The 17,554-nt window shown below is 35.3% G+C and overlaps 1 protein-coding gene across 1 annotated transcript in view; it reads right to left on the bottom strand.

The window, feature by feature from the left end:
- Positions 1–221: 221 nt before the first annotated feature.
- The window catches only part of TM9SF2 (transmembrane 9 superfamily member 2), a 31,491-nt gene continuing 14,158 nt past the window's right edge, over positions 222–17,554 (bottom strand). The window contains exons 6-17 of the mRNA XM_037376693.1: positions 16,804–16,928; positions 15,809–15,920; positions 13,183–13,262; positions 12,981–13,089; positions 12,725–12,857; positions 12,369–12,488; positions 10,174–10,231; positions 9,365–9,524; positions 7,706–7,857; positions 6,487–6,598; positions 5,700–5,871; positions 222–1,604 (exon numbers count right to left, since the gene is read on the bottom strand). Coding sequence (XP_037232590.1) covers positions 1,537–1,604; positions 5,700–5,871; positions 6,487–6,598; positions 7,706–7,857; positions 9,365–9,524; positions 10,174–10,231; positions 12,369–12,488; positions 12,725–12,857; positions 12,981–13,089; positions 13,183–13,262; positions 15,809–15,920; positions 16,804–16,928 — 1,401 coding nt within the window. The 3' untranslated portion in view covers positions 222–1,536. The remainder of the gene's footprint in view (positions 1,605–5,699; positions 5,872–6,486; positions 6,599–7,705; positions 7,858–9,364; positions 9,525–10,173; positions 10,232–12,368; positions 12,489–12,724; positions 12,858–12,980; positions 13,090–13,182; positions 13,263–15,808; positions 15,921–16,803; positions 16,929–17,554) is intronic.

The raw sequence follows: 17,554 nt of genomic DNA, 5'->3' as shown, positions 1-17,554 counted from the left end.
AAGATTTATCTAAAATCAGCACTTCCTAATGACTACATGTGGGGAGGGGCACAAGAACAAACCTGTCCACAACATGTGAACAGAGCTGTGGTGGGGGACAGGCAGAGCGTGAGAGTGGTGTGGTTCTTTTGGGAGGGGTTGTGGAGCACAGCAACTGGGGAAATGTCACCTGAAGCCTTTTTGCGTGCCAACTTTTAGGAGGTTAATAATGACAAGTTACCTTAACCAAAGATATTTTTATTGGATTCCATATTCAAGCATCATCAGGTCAAGGTCTTTTAGAAAAGTAAACTGGTAAGAATAAAACCCCCCAACCTTATGAATGGCAATTGGTACGTTAAGTTTAAACAAAATTTTATCAGACTTGTGAAAACAGGCCAAAAGCTGAATTGTGTTATGAGTCTAAAATTACCAGACAAGAAATGATCAAAATACTCCATTTAAAAAAAAAAAGCAAATATAGGTTTAATGCTAGTCATCCAAAATCAACATTAGTCTCTTAAAATAAGGCAAAAATACTAATTTTCTTTTATTTTTTTAACCTACATTAGGTACAAGCAGCAATAGTTGCCATATAGAATACGCATCATCAAGATCTAAAAGCAAGATCAGCAGAGAATGCTGACTCATGCATTGTAAGATCTTCTCAACATACTGACAATTCCATAGCCATCTCTGAAAGCATATCTGGGTTAATGACTGGATTAATGCTGCAGAGTGGTTTTGTTAAATGTGTGTATAATTTAATTCTCATGCGCCACAATCACATTTTTGTGTTATAGCCATGTAGCACAAATAACATTTCTTGTAGATCTAAGGGTGTGTCAATATACATTGAACCATAGAAAATGCCATAAAATACTCTATGCAATCTTTAAGCATCTGTCTTCAACAGAATTGTATTTACATATTTTTTGAACTTATAGTATGTAATAAGCCACTGAAGACATTTTTACAATATTTATTAGATTATGAATTTATAAATTCAAGGACTCAGAGGCACATAGTTTAAAAGGCCAAGAACACTGAAACTAATGAAGTCACAGAAATCAGAATATTTATGGACATAACACCAGTAAAAAATAAAAATCACATCCAAACTAAAAGCAACACTTCTTAAGAGTCATCCTTCAAAGTCAGCATAATAAAAAGTTCTCATTTCCCTCAAAGAAAAATAATTCGTCCCACCTACCAAGCTAGAAAAATCTATTTACAGTTGTACTTTGATCAGAAGTATCAATAAGTTGTGTAATACCACCACTTCTGCCATTAGAATTTAAAATTTCTTTTTATAGTTGTATTTACAAATGCATAAATACCGGAACTCTGATCTTCATTAAGATCTGAATGAAAACAGGTTGTTAAGTCACAATACAAACGTGTTAGTGGAAAAAGTAGATGCATATTCAGTATCATTCTCAAAGAATAGGAAGCCAATACTTCTGATAAAGCTCAAGTTCATCAACTAGACCAGGTCTTTAAGTTACGTTAATGAAGATTAAACCTCTTCTGTGTTAATTCTTTACATAGGTTTCTTCAGTCAACTTTCACCACACTGTATATTTTGGTTACAAACCAAAAGCATGCAAAGAACCCAATTGTCCCTGAAAGAAAAAAAAAAAAAAAAAAAAAAAGAATGTTACATGTTAGGGAAACTGACACAGGAAACACTGATTTCTATCTGTAGTTCATAAATCATGACATACATACATACATATATGCAATCTGCTATCTTTAGTCTTCATCCATCAGACCAGATAATGGAAAGATACAGACAGTACCTGGTCTTTACGGTCTTTATATATATCAACTACTATATAAAGCATCTTGTTATTTTCATAATCATCGAGCTGATCACATGGAATTGTAAGATGTTTCTGTATTATTTCCCTTCCAAGGTATTTTTCTTTTTTGCTTCATTATTCCCCAATCCAACTCCTTCACATTGTTCCATTTCACCCTTATCAGTGACTAGTCATACACACTTTACCTGACCTGCTCAGCTGGTCAGAATATTGTTATTTAACAAACCAATTAGATTGACAGCATCAAACGGAATTTCCATTTATTAGTTATACTTTAAGGTCTTGGGAAATTAGAGCACTACCCTTTATTTCTGCAAAAATCAAGCTAACACACATTTCAAACCATAGTGTAGTTACTACACCACTTGTACTTCCTATTGAAAATGTGTTACATACCTTAAAAATAAACACTTCTGAAATACTTCAGGCAGTCAAAAGGTATAAGCAAACTTGAACTGAAATTTAAGGACAAAGCCTGTTTCCCTGATAACAATCCTTATAGCTGAACAAAAATAGCTTCATCCCTTCTCTTTGTGAAACTTCAACAAAAGTTTTTAAAAAAATATTATTTTGAATGCAAAGTAGTTAATATAGCTGGGCTTTGTTAATTTAACTGGATTAGTTCAAAATACAGCCTCGATCAGAATGATAATGGACCAAACAGCATCTCAGAACACCTGTTACAGGAATGTTCACTTCCCACAAAAACTAGGACAGGAAAAAAAGCCCTAAAGATTATCGGATTTTTGCCTGAGTACCTCTTTTAAAAATCACAGCCTAAACTTACGCAATAGACAAGTAAGTTCTTTAAAGAAAAAAAATGGCCTTTATTTTTGATCTGGTAAGAGGCACCACAAAAGTTGTGTGCTAATTCATTCATTATACAAGCTTGGAAGGAACCATGAATGATATCATGGTAATTTTGTGCGGTTTTTTGGGTTTTTTTTCCCTTCACGCTTACTAAACTACTGATGTTTAACTGACTCATTTACTATGATACGTAGTTGTGGTCCCAGCTGTGAATCAAAGATTTGTCATGTAGCTCCCGGTATTTTGCCTGCTGAGTCTGATCAATGACCTGGAATGCAGTATGGATGCAAGTGCCTGAAGCATGTGTTACACTGACATAGCAGCAGGGCACCGTCAAAACGCTTCCTGATCCTGACGATTTTTAACAGATGAGTAAGCAGCAGCAGCATAGTTTTGATACAACAATTACAGTTTTTTCGTTTTAGCTTCTTTATCATCCTGACACAGGAAGTCAGTTGCCTTTAGGAGCAGTTTTTGCTAAATAGCTAATATGCTTTTTCATTTAAGAAACTGGAGAAGAACTGCCTGTCCCTTTACCCTGCCTCTAACTTTTTCAGTAAAACCTTATCTCAAAGCACTTCAGTAAATCTTAAGAGAACTGAACATACTGCCTTTGAATGCATATCAACCTAAATGGATAAAATTATTCTTAAATCTTAAGAAACAGGAATATTCCCTCAAACTAAAGGATAATTTCCACTGAATCTTGTGTGAAGTAAACAAAAAAAATTGTTAAAATATGATGTTTCAAAGTTCTGTTTGGTTAACTTCACACGTATTCTCACCTAAATTCAATATACAAACTGAAAAAACCAAAGCGTACAAACTCTGAAAGCTCAGTTCAAGTTGCACAGCATAGCTCATACCTCCACTGTCCCAATTACATACAAATGACTACCATGGAAAACATCTGAAGTGATCTGACAATAAACCACCTCTTCTTTGCATGCTTGTGAACCTACCCTGAAAAGGACCCCCCAAATTTGCAGGCAGGCACTGCACAGCCAATTGGTCAGCTGAAAGTGAACGTGTGAGCAAAGGAGAAGGGGGATGCACTGGACACATCTTAATGCCTTTAGACAATGTCACGTGGCATGGCTGACTTGAAAAAATAAGGGCAAAAAATGAAATTATATGGGTACCTTAGCTGCCTTTCTGCACCTAAGCCATGTCTCATAGAAAGTTTACTTAAATCCCCTTTTTCTTGAAAGTGTGCACTCCAGAATTACCGCATGCATCCAAAGTAAAGAGACTGAACAAAAGAGACAGGGTAAACAATTCTGGTTTTGGCCAAAACTGTTTACTATGAAAGGCGGACATGCTGAGTATCTGTTGCAAAAGCTAGTGAAACTAAATTAATTGACCTTACACTTATGTAAGGCCTATTTATTTTTTCACGTTATTCCGTAAGTTTGCATCGCATTTAAAACTGATCTACATGCAGCAGCACACATTCATTTCTAGTTGAACAACCATGCATTCTTAAATTCTTTAGTTCAGTGAGAGTATTAGCAAACCCAGATCAGAAATAAAGGTTAAGAGAAAGGCAGGGTGAAAGGGAGGCAGAATCACTAATCTACGCATTCAGAATGACTTGCTAACCAGTACACAAAATAGAAAGTAGAGATGATGTGTAAATTACAAACTATCTGCAAGCAATGCCAAAACACATTAGACTGACTTAAAAAGAAGGATGGAAGATAAAACTAACCACTTTTGGAACACAGCTTGATCACTTTTCAAAGAGATCATGTAATTTACTTAAGTTCCATTCCCTCCTTTTATTAGGCAATGACCCATGAAACTCCTTGCAGGCTCTTGCTCCTGTTCATCATCTGCATTCAGTCATGGTGCACAAACAGCTTCAGTATTTCCTAAGCTGAAGTGGCAATGTCTTTGAAATTAATATTCAGTTACACTTAAAATGAACACCATTCTCAAATGTCAGTTCTTTTCCCACTAGATTTTTTTTTTTGTGCTCCTACTTTAAGTGGAAATGAAAATTCTACTTATAGTGAGATCTGTATTAAAAGCTTTGATGACAAGCCATTTGTATTCTAGGAGGCCTCAAAATACAGCCTGTACAGCTGTTGACACAAATACGTATCAAAGCCTTAGGAATCATTAAGCTTCTTCATAAATGTGGAGCTTGAAATTATTTAAAGCACTGATCTGTTCAAAAGAGTTTCAAAACTATTGCTCTGTAGGATAAAGTCCACAAAGACAGATTACATTCTGCTGGAACAGAATTTATAATTTTTAAAAATTTTTGAGGAGTTGGTGATTTCTGCCCTCTTGCATGAGTTTGAAAGGAGACTTCTTCCATTTTCATTGTCATTCTTTTACCCTAAACAAAGGATAAGTGTCTGACTGAAGATTCCTTCTTAGTGCTGAAGATGTCAAAGGAAGATTCTTGTGACCTCATCTCACTTAATGAAGAGGAAATTGAAACACAGCACCTAAGATGGGTGCTTTTCCAAAAGCTCACAATAAAGATGACAAGGTGCTGACAAGACTGCATCAAAAAATGGTTAAGAAATTCTGCTTCCCGTGCTACTTCAATGCAACTGGAGAATAAAGACATTCCAGAAGAGAGCAAATGAAAAAAAAAACAACAGCCCTCTCTGTCAACTTTTATTCCTCTCTCTTCCTTCCTCATATTCCACAAAAGCTGCAATTTTTTCCTGAATTGACACTGTAACTTTATACTTGATTGTGTGTGATTTGAAGTGCATTTCTCCAAAGACAACTAATCAAAAAAACTGAGTTGGTCACATGTCTAACATAGGAAAGAAATCTGGAGAAGCATTTATGATGTTTAAAGGTGTCATAATTGAAGAACTAATTATAGGCCACACCCCAAATTAGCTGTAGTTCTGCCTCATCCTCACTTAATCTCTTTCAGTAAAATTTGTGATTAGAGTTGCAAAATGCTACACAACTACCTGGGGAAAAAAAACCCAACCCAATCAAAGACATATTTAAATTTATAATCCTGTATATCAAGATAAGTTTTTCCAAGAATTCTACAATGCAAAGCTAAAGGTAGACTCAAAATTTAAAATCAAGCTTCAATACACTTACCTGTGAAAAGGAAGAAGATCAAAACCATGATCATGGTATAACCAAAATATAAAATGGTACTAGCTGTTCCTGTGATTTGCAGTTTAGAAAAAAAATAATGTATTGCATATATTAGGAAATAAACTGCAGTGAAACCACTAGTGAGAAATGAACGCCACTGCCAGTGATAGTCCTAGAAGGGGTGGAGGGGTGGAAAAAAAAAAAAGTATGAGTAATATTCCATACACCTCTAACACACTGACCCTATTACTGAATGCAGAGCTACTTTTTCTATTGTTACTTTATCCAAAAGTGAGTTTTTATTTTTTATCTACAGGAAAAATAACTATATATAATCAATACTGCTTTAACTACACCATTCGCAGTCAGAGATAAAAAAATCAAAAGATCAATATCAAATAGGCAAAAATCTAAAACCCCAAATAAGCCAGACCTACTATTGCCAACCACAGAGATCCCCTCCTCTCCAAGGCTGGGCATGGCCAAAATGCACTTTGATTGAACAAAGTTAATGAATTAGTTTAGCATCTTCAGAAAACAGGGTGTTAGAATCTAAAGATGACATATCTGACTTAGCAGTACTCAGTGCAGTGTTTTAATAGTTGTTACAAGTTTTGCCAGAAGTAGCCAGCTTCACTTTTTAAAGACATGGTTTTAGTACATCTCGTTTAGTTACGGTGTTTACGTTGAATTCTGCAATACTTATTTTAAATTATAAAAGCCTTAAACATTTTTGGAAACATTCTTAAAACAATATCAAGTATGAATACTGAAGAGTATTTATTACCTCTGCACATAGATGGAAGTAGCAAAGCAATATTGTAGCCTCAGAACATGTAATAACCAAAATAATGAATACCAGAAACAGGAAGCCAAACATGTAATACATCTGGTGAGACCTATAAAGGGAGTTTAAAAAACCATAAAAATTAAAATAGACACCGTGCTAATATTATTTCTTCATATACAGTAATATCACCTTCACCTTAAGTATTCTTCTTCCTATTGAAGTACTGCCAGTTGTGCAGCCATAAAATTGACTTATTTATTTTCTAACTAAAGAACAGGAGCCTTGGCAGCTCAGCCTGAAAACAGTGAGAAAAGCAAGCCCAAAGAAAGCTACTGGTTGGGATTTTAGGGAAAGAACTGACTAGACATAATGAGTGAAAATACAGTTCCAGTGAAGTCAGCGTGACCTCTTCCACTGACTTCAGCAGAACTTGGATTTCACCTCACATTTCAATCAAAGGGGCAGAGCTGCAAATTAACAAGAGATGTCAAATGCTGTAGCTGTCTACATTGGGTAGAGAAACCTATTCAAGGTTCAGAAACAGTTTAACAAGATCCAGTAACTAAATTGTGCCAGAAGGAAGACAAATCCCTCACAGTAGATTAATTTGTCAGTGTGCTATGCACTCACATCAGAATTCACTTATAATGGACTGGCCTTTGGTGCTTTATTTTTGAAAAGAATTACTCTCTGGTGCCTTTACAAAGATTTCACAAAATTTGTTCTTGATTCTTTTTTCTCCCAGGAGTAATTACACTTTTCTAGCACAACAAAAACAACAACAAAAAATTCAAATAAATTTTATTATACTTACTACTTTCAAGTTATATGCCATATGTCAGTTTCAGAGCCACTTCCACATGAAGTCAGAGGAATAGCATGAGAAAACTAGCTATTTGAATACTGTAGGTCAGCTGTAAATTGCTAAGCATATCACAGCCGCTTCTCTTCACACCTCAACAAGCAAAACAGGCACCGAGTATAGAATCATAGAACAGTTTGGGTTGGAAGGGACCTTAAAGATCATTTAGTTCCACCTCCCTTCTAAACCACAAAATATTAAAAAGATGTTAACATTTAAATTTTTATTGAACCAGTATTCTGGTAACACGGCGTCACCAAAAAATCAGTCAAAGCATCTTGAAGAAAAACTTTTCACAAAGAAATTACCACCCTTTGTGACAGAGAAAATTCAAATAGATCATGGCTAACTTACCAAATACTATTGAGAATAAAGAACAACTGTATAAAGATACATCCAAAAGGTAGAATCCCTCCCATGATAATGCCAGGTAACGGCTTTGTATAGAATGATTGCTCAGGAATCTGACGAGGAATTTGATTTGTGCGAACAGGGTGTTCAATCGCCTTTAAACGAAAATTAAGAAATTACTAAATAAGTAAAATGTCGAACTACAACACTAACTTTTTGCTTTCTTTTTGAAATGACTAATAGCAAAAGTCTTTGATTTTGCATTTTGTTTTGAGCATGTGCATATCCAGCTACCACTACATCTGCTTTTGCTACCAGCCTAGCCACCAACATTTGTTAGGCAAACAAGCTAAAAGACAGTTCTTACTGAAAACATACCAGCAGATATTTTGGACTTCCCTTTTTATGATTACCTATCTGTGATCTGTTACAGAGCCTGAGCTGATTTCTCATTTTCTGCTGTGGGGTAGTGATGGTGCAGCCTCTTGCTTTCCCCTCCTAAAAATCCCTGTATGTTGTTTTTCAGGATTTACTCCAAGAATTACATTAAGGGAAACTTACAAACTGAGAGGATTCAATCTAGCAATTAAATTCTAATTTAAGATGCGTGCATAGATCAGCATGGTGGGAGAAAAAATCTAAGGCAGATAAATGCATACTTAGCCATCTCTCCCCTTTCGTAAAGATTACATGAAGAACATCAATAGACACTTGCTAGGTACTTGCTTTCTGATTTGATTTGAATGTATTTGTGACACCTGTCATGTTGCCTTATAGTTTATCAAATCCTCCTTTCTTAAAGGTAAATGCAGGGGGGTTACTGAAATTTCAACATGGTTATCAGAAAAAAAACATAGAATTCTGGTTAAGAAAAACAGAATAACTACAATCGACTTAAAAAGTGCCTTCTAAGATACTTAAATGTTCTCTGAAGGTATTCCATGAGAGCTACAGAGAGCTTGAACTCTGGCTTCCTATAGAGGAAAACCACAGAAATATATGAACTTCGAGATCTTTGTGTTTGTGGGCCACAATAAACCACTTTTAAGCAAAAAGAGAAGCACCGATTTCATTATTTAAGAATGTTTGGTCACCAGTGTCAGAAAGAGCCATCATATAAATAAGAAAAACTGATCAGTTTCAGAGTAAATCCCAATTAATGTCTGCCAAGCAGGAATAACCATTTACAGAACACTTATGTAAACAGATGTCACAAGAACTCTAGCAATTTGATCAGAAAATATCCTCAGTGTAGAAGGCAGACAGTAAAAAAAACATGGGGGAAAACCAGAAACGCGTAAGTTGCTTTCCCTTATGCTTGGCTGGGTCAACTAATCTTTTAGTAATGGAAAAGATGCTAACTAAAAAAGAAAACCCACACCCAAATCACTGCTTTATCTGGAGTAGTCACTCAATTAAATACAATGATAACCCTCATCATTGCAGAGAACTATCACCAACAACCAACTGAATATCAAAGTCTTGGAATCCCAAGATCAGATATCTCATGCAGATCTAAAGTAACAAAACGGAACTGGAGCTGACAATGCTTAGGTGCTACCTCAGTCATAGTCTATACAGTGAAGAATATACATGTGTGTGTGTGTGTATATATATATATGTATACATACACTTACAACACAGTTTCTCAAAAACACTTACGTTTTTCTTAAAACCAAAATAGGCACCAATAAACGTCAGTGGTACAGATATGCAAAACCAGAGTGCCAAAATAGCAACCAAAGTACCAAACGGAATAGCTGCTGAAGAGCCTTCTCCCCAGAGAATGAGGTTCATGATAAAAAAATCTGCAAATACAATTCTGAAAAATACGTAACACACTTAAAACACAGAAATACTCCTTAATATTTAACAATGTTAACAAAACAATAGCACTGTATTAAGATCTTAGTGTAAATCTCCGTTAAAACCAAATGACACACACAAAATATCAAAATGCAAGAGGTCAGACAGGCAATTCTTTGTTAATCTGGTGGCACTGAAGTTCAGCAGGAGCTGACGTTCCAACTAAGCAATTTCAAATATATGCTTGTCTTAACTACACTTCAGGGTAAGACTGCTTGCTGTGATTAAGTAGAAAAATTTATCATAGTGGTTATACAGTGTATGACACTATGTAAGACCAACTACAGTGTGGTCAGAGAAACAGCCTAGAGAGTAAAAGCAAGCAATGAAAAAGTGTGCCTGTCGAAAACTTAATATTATCATAATGCTCTTTCTTAATCAACTTCTTCATGTTGTGAGAGTAAACAAATGCTTACTGAAAAAAAATATCTAAGGACAATATGCCATTAACATATTCATCTTTGTCGAAAGTGCTGTGATATTCCTGTAGCTTCTGGAATAAAGGGACAATGTAATAACATTTACTTGTATAGCTGAAACTTATTAGCTATGCATGTCAGAGAAGCAATTTAATTCTTTTAATCATGGCAATATTCTCAACTTACCCAGGACAAAGGAATGATGTCAGCAGGACATTTGTTTTCCACTTCTCACCTCCAAATGCTGTATTAAAACATTTGACAGTCATCAAAACATGCATTAATCTTACAACTATTAATTTTCCAGTCCATTTAGCCCTTATACTTAGCTCGCAAATACTCAAATAACGTGTTATCATGCCAAGTTTAACACAGTAAACCAAATCTTCAGTAATAAAATTGAACATACTGCTTAATCACAGAGCTGCAAAGCAAAGCAAAGCCTCAGACCAAGGTCAAGAAAAGTATATAACTAAAACTGGGTCTCTGACCACTTTTTCTGCTAAAAGGGGGAAGCAGATTTGCAGTACTTTTAAGTCTTTAAAGAACAGTTTAAATCTGGAGTGATTAAGAAGTTTAAGCTTTCCAGCATTTGACTGCAGGTGTCAGTAGGAGAAAAATACATAAATATGTGAAAAGCTATCTTAACAGTTTTCTTGAAATAATTCTTGCCTATGATTCCTACAAGAAAGTCAGGACTAACATGCTTACAGGAAGTATGAGTGTCTCTTAAGTCTTAACGCGTTAAGCAGTGGCGATACCTTTATTAAGAAGCTTTATTAAGAAATCTTTATGAATTTGCACTATGCTTATAAAATTCTAGTCACATACTGTTCAAATGAAATATCCTGCGGAATTCAGTGAAGCTGACAAGTTCATCAGAGCACTGCCATAATGACATGCGTCTTTATTTCAGAGTCAGAGTGATTATGGTTAGAGTGATTTAATTAAGTTCTATTTCTTCAGAAAATCTTGGTAGAACATAGCACTGGTTATTATGATTAACCATTTAATTTCAACTCGGTTTCACTTTTTAAATGCTATGTTAAAAAAAAGACCCACCCCTTTTAAACTGGATATCCTCTGATTTGCATTGCAGTTTATGTCTCACATTATTTGTATACTATAAGGAGAAACATTCATGTTTACATGCTCTATGCAATGTATGGACCACCTTGTGCTATAACAAGAATATCTCTGCACCAGTCACTCACTGTCTTTGTAGTTAAACACAATATTCAAGTATCAACTGAATTATTCCCATTAAGTGTAATTATTACTAACTACCTCTCCACCAAAGACACAGGATTCAATTTACCATCAAGACAATTCAAAATATCCTTCAAAACACCTAATATCACGTAATAATAAAGATACTTCTGTCCTCAGTTATGCTCTTAGTCTAAAAGTCTCTTTCCATTTAAGTCTAATTGGCTCAAGGATTAGGAAAAAGAATTGTTCACTATCATGTCACTACCATTGTGGAAAATTCCTTACAAAATACAAACCCTCTTTCCCCAGTGGTTCTCCACACATGAAAATTACAAAATGGTTAGAATGAAGAACTCCAATGGCTACTGCCAGGCTGAAGTTCAGAAATAAATTCCTTCTCTAGTCCCTTATGTTCAGAACTAAAATAGTCTGAAGGATCCAGTTCACCCAGTCATAGAGTCTTTTACCTTTAGTAAGGTAATTAAAACAAGCTGTACTTCACCTTAAAGTAAACCAGAGGGTACAGCAGCAGTTCGAGGTTGGTAGGCAGGCCTTGAAACATTAGCTAGCTGGGATTAGTGAAGGAAAACAGTATCAACCAACTACTGTCAGGTGCCCAAACACCACTGAGTTGATTTCTGCAACTACAGAACACCTAATAATCCTTCCCCCTGTGCCCCTGTCACAGTCTGATAAGTACCACTCTCCCAGGGATCTAGGAACTAGCTAAAAAGAGGCAACAAATCTCAGGCATGCAAGAACAGAGGTTCTTGACTGGGGGAGAAGAAAATAAAATGAAATAAAGTAAAAAGTTACCAAGCAACACTGATAGTTAAAACTAAATGCAAGTTAACATTGTGCCCCCCCACTGTAGGAAACAGAAGTACAAAACTGTCTGATGTAATGAGCTTAGTACTAGTAAAATGGAATTTGGTTCCCAGTTCCATAAATACGTAGTAGCAAGAGCAAATCAAGGTCTTCAGGCATGAACATCAAACCTAATCTAACTATGTCAGTGTTCTATGTGTTTTCTGTTGTTAAGGTATGTACATTTCTCCAACTTACCCTAAGGGAAACTACAAACAGTACTGCAAACTAAAAGTCAGTTCTGTGATGATAATTTACTTTAATGAACTTAAGCCTTGTCATTTTAAATAACGTTTACTCACATTTGTAGAATCTGGCAGCAACATAGCCAGCTGGAGTTCCAAGTAGTACCCACAAAACTACAGCACAAGTCATTAGAGCTCCCCGGTTAGCAGGTGACAAAAATCCCAGGCAAGCAAAAACTGAAACAGAAGACACACAATTTTAAAATTAACTATACATTTGACTTAAAGCCAGTATATCAGTTATCTTAAAAACTATGCATACTAAGTTGCATGTCGACTGTATCAGCTCAGCTGTTTCTAACGTTAAGACTTCTTTCTAGACAAAAACTATACCACTATTTTTACTAGTACTATGCAATTAACAGTGAAAAATCATCTGTACTCAACTAACTCCTCTCCACTCCATTACTTACACAGGGTAACAAAAGTCATTATTAAGATCTGTGTGCCAGAGCCTACAAAAACAGACAACAGCATTCCTTTTCTTGGGGGCCTGAAAATATCACCATGAACCAGTTTCCAGCCAAATTCTTCCTGAGCATCTTCCTGTAAAGGAAATACACCTGTTTTAATACAGTAGATTGCCATTTAAATAGCCTGTTACAGAAAAACATTTAGCTGAAAAAATTACATTCCAAATAAATTTTAGGAGGTACATTTTAGACTTACAGTGGAATCCATCTGATTGTATCTTGCGATGTCTTTATGCAGTGTCCTCAACATAATCATAGCTACCATTCCAGACAAAAAGAGGACAATCACCAAGGAGTTCATAATACTGAATTAAAAAAAAATAATTACAAAAATCATCATTCAAATTGCAGTATATACACTTCAGTAAAGTACACTTGAAGACAAACTTTCTTCTCACCTAAACCACTGAATATGAGTGTGAGGCATGGATTCCAAAATATAATCCCATCTTGATGCCCACCTTATATTTTTTTCTTCCTGAAAGATTAAATACATCAGTTTCAGATACAGTCAGTATCCAACTTGTACATTTACAAGTGGATGTTCATGCAAAGCAATCGTAAGTCTCATGACAAATTGGAAATTTCATGTTGCATGCCTTAAAGAGAATAGTCTACTAATGGCTACCTAGAACTAACCTAAGATTTGACCATACAATCTAAACCAAAGTATTTTCTGAATAGTATTGAGCATCCATGTCTTAAAGCATAAAGGCCTATCAAATTAATTCAATTGTGCTTCCTCCCTTCAAGAATTACATAATTCATCTGGAATTCAAATAAAGAGCAGAATAATAAAAGAACATGCATTCCTTAGCATAAGGCAACACACAGATGCTGAGAAACTAAACTCTGCTATATAGTCTCCAGCATAATATTCTACTTTCTAGATAGTACTCTGTGCAAATTATCCTTTGCTTTCATATAACATCGTTTCAGTACCAACTACCAATCCAGTTACGTGCAGTTTATACTGCAGAACAGATGGGGAAACAATACTACAGAACTTACACTGTTCGTAGAGGGGAACAAATAATTCCTTCAGGCATTTCAACAGATTATACTTACTCAGACTGAACATTCAAAACTTCAAAAAACTTTTCTTTGTTTTATTTTGCAGAGTAAACATGAAAAAAAGAATAAACAGTGCTGATCAACCTGAAGATTGCTATTAAACCATAAACGCTAGTAACAATAAAAATGGCTAGGTGTCTTTCTGACAGGATTTTATTTCCGTAATTTATAACATACCAGAGCAAGAGTGCTCTCCAGTAAAGCCAGGTTTTGAAAATATAAAACCCAGCAAGTTAAAAAATTTAGCCAAGATAACGTATCTAGTTCACTGAGACTATAAAACTAGGTCTCAAAGCAAGCAATCGTTATCAATGGTTCTAGGACAGAATCGCATTTTTCCCCATACCTACACTGCCTTTTTTCTTGTCTTCCTGAGATTACTTGATCCGCCAACCTATTAGAATTTCAGAAGATGACCTTCAAGTGATGCAACACTGTGCACGGGACACTAACACACACAGAGCTGGGCACGTAATTGTTTTTGTAAGAGAAACACTCTAATAGCATGAAGCTAAGGTCATTCTTAATTACTAATTTCTCACAGGTTTCCAGAAGTACTTGCTTTTCAGATTACACATCAATTTCAGCATCGTAACTGATATAATTCCTCAAAATAGAATTATTACATCATCCATAATATAACCCCTTCTGAATATTTTTCTTATCCCATTTATTGTATTTTGAACTTTATGATGTAATCCAATACATTACTAGAGCAAAGAATCATCATGGTAATTCTACAAACACTGCTATATCAGCTTACAAGAAATAAGAGGCGTTCATGCATGGGATACTGTGGCAATATAATGATATTTTAAGACCAGCGTGTTACTGCATACTTCTTACAACAGTGGTGGCGGATCCTGCACCCGAACTCAATGCTACCCTCCAATTAACTTTAAAGATCAACTATTTAGTCTCCATTTTGCCACAGTTGAACTGAATCTTACAGGCAGGCTACAAGTCCAGAATTAAGAAAGATATATGAAAAGCCTTGATATAACAACGGCCTATCATTTTGAAAGACACCATTGATCTTGCAATCAGAACAAGAAAAAGGTTAAACAAAAACAAAAAAATGCCTTATTGCTATTTTTTAATCTATTAATCTCCAAGATTTTAATTAAAGTCTGTAAATACAAGGAAAGAAAAAAGGAGTAGATTCCTTCATGTCCAGAAGAATCATGGAATTACTGATGTTGAAAATGTGAAAATATGAAAATATGAATTTCTGTGTGTGAACTATCCCTTCAATACATACACAAGCTGTCAAGAAATCCAATCAGTTATAAACTGCACTTTTTAGCGAGTCACTTGCATTTTGAGGTCTTAGACTAATCGGGAAACAGTTTGGGAAAGAGTGGGAAATGTTGGGAAACAATCTGTACAGCAAACTCAATTTAAAAATAAAGAAACCTTTCTTGCTAGTCACCAGAATGAGACATCCTCAAGCATCACTGCTCCCTGCAGTTGCTCAATATACTGCTCCTCTCTTTTTAAATGGAGAACAGAGGAACAAAAGAATACCAGCTTCCTACCCTTTTACTGATTTCCATGGAAGGAAGATCTTGGAGGGGAGACAACTTTTGCAGCAGGAGAGCAAAAAATGATCGGCTTCAACCTACCTACAACAGTCATTTGACGAAACACACAATTTCTCAGACTTAAAGAGCTTGGATAAAAAATAATCTACCAGAAAGCCCAGGTAAACACAGAAAATGTGATTCTTTTTAAAAAAACACATATGCATTTCATATTCAGTGTGTGCTGGGTGGTATACAAACCTGTAAAGTGTGTGGTTAAATCCCAAGCCATCTTTGACATTCCAGTTCAAATAACATTTTAAAACCACAAATTTAGTATTCCGAGATAAATTTTGTCCATCTTTGTAATTCAGAGTATTAATGCATGATTTTGAGAGGTAACTACCACAGAAAGCTTAGTACTCACTTGAAAAGAAACTGAGTATGTGTAAGCAATTTTGACTTCTCCATTAGCCTTATTACTTATATCCATAGGTACTCCTGAGCAATCAGGGTTGTCTGGATGAGTATGCTTATAACTGCGGGAAGAAAAAACACAGAATGAAAGCAGCTTCACTGACAACACCCTTGAGAAAAAATGCATTCATCTTGCAAAAGCATTGATTTCCTCCAGGATTCTTCCCTTAAATTGCTTAAATTTGCTTAAATTGCAAAAATAGTTCTTAATGCCTCATAAAATTCAGAACTCATAAGGAACTTGTTGATACTTGAACTTCTTAAAAGTTGTCTCTTCTAAACAGAAAACTATAGAGAGCACAGTCTCAAAAACAGAGCACCGAAAATTAAAGAAGTGTGAGTACTGCTGAGAACATCGAAAACACTCGAGAAGTTACAACAGAATTACTAATTTCTGCCAGAAAAAAATACTTTCATTATGATGCTGGACCAACAATGCAACAAGCTCAGCTATACCAAGAATACAAAAGAAAGGAAAGACAAGATGCTAAGAAATAACAAAACAGTCATCAGTTGTGCAAAAGCCACATAGACACCAGAACAATTGACAAATATATTTGTGAATTCATTCAGTTTGAATCCTCATTGCTGAAAACATCAAATGTTGCACTCCGATTACTCCTGCATCAGGCACTGGCAGCCTATTCTGTCACAAAACAAAATGCTCCCCAGTAGGGAAATGAGGGCTGCTTCACAGAACACACACCACTTCCAGGTTTTAGTTTATCTTTTTTTGGCCCAAATAGGAAATAGTGCACGAAGTCCTATCAAATCCAGAACAAAATTATGTTAGACTGTCCTACATTACACTATATCAATTGACAGGAAAGCTAATCTACTAGTCATGTATCTGAAAACATTTTTGACTAGCAACAGGTCCCCAGATCAAAGCAAGTATCTTGGGATGGACCACTGTTTGATGACAAGTTACTTATGAGTACCAACCTTTTTGGTTCAAGTTTAGCAGCAACTAGTCTTGCTCCCAGAGCTTCATTTTCCACAACATGGTAATATATTTTTATGTCAACATGGTTGAAGATATAAAAAGTATCTTTTTCATGAAATTCTGACTGCAATGATAAAAGATGATGTTAAACAATCAAAAAGGACATCATAAAAGCCTTAGACAGAAGCTTACATAACAGAATTTTAGACTGCATACATTTTTTCTGTCAAGAAGTTCTCCTACAAAAATAAAGCAGAATTCTGAGAATACAAGGACAGTAACATGCTTCCCTGCATTAAGACAACAAATTAGACAAGTTAACATTAAGAACTACTATAACTGAAAAGTAGAAAAAGTATTTCAATATAAAACATATTTATAAATTTAAATATAATTATTATTTCAGTAACTGAAGATGTTCTATTTTATTTAATTGAAGTAGCAAACAATAGATAACTATGCGACAACTTTCATATCAGAAGGGTATTCAAAAGCATCAGCTATTTTAAAATGTGTGTATTTTTCATAGATTAAACAGAACCTTCCAAGACAAACAATGCAAATAATTGCTCTCTGTGATCGCATCGCCCTGACATTTGAAACCAAAGATGCACAAGAATGAACTGCAAGCAGCAGCCACGAATGCTGAATATAAATCTCAGGTGAAGGGAAACATCAGCTTGGAATTTGGTCAGTTAAGGAGGCTGTTAAATCACAAGCATTATGTCTACCGAATTGAACTTCTTTACA

Source organism: Falco rusticolus, chromosome 2, assembly GCF_015220075.1.
Source record: "Falco rusticolus isolate bFalRus1 chromosome 2, bFalRus1.pri, whole genome shotgun sequence".
In the NCBI taxonomy this organism is placed as follows: domain Eukaryota; kingdom Metazoa; phylum Chordata; class Aves; order Falconiformes; family Falconidae; genus Falco; species Falco rusticolus.
The sequence above is the reverse complement of the archived record's forward strand: the minus strand, read 5'-3'. Positions and strand labels throughout refer to the sequence as shown.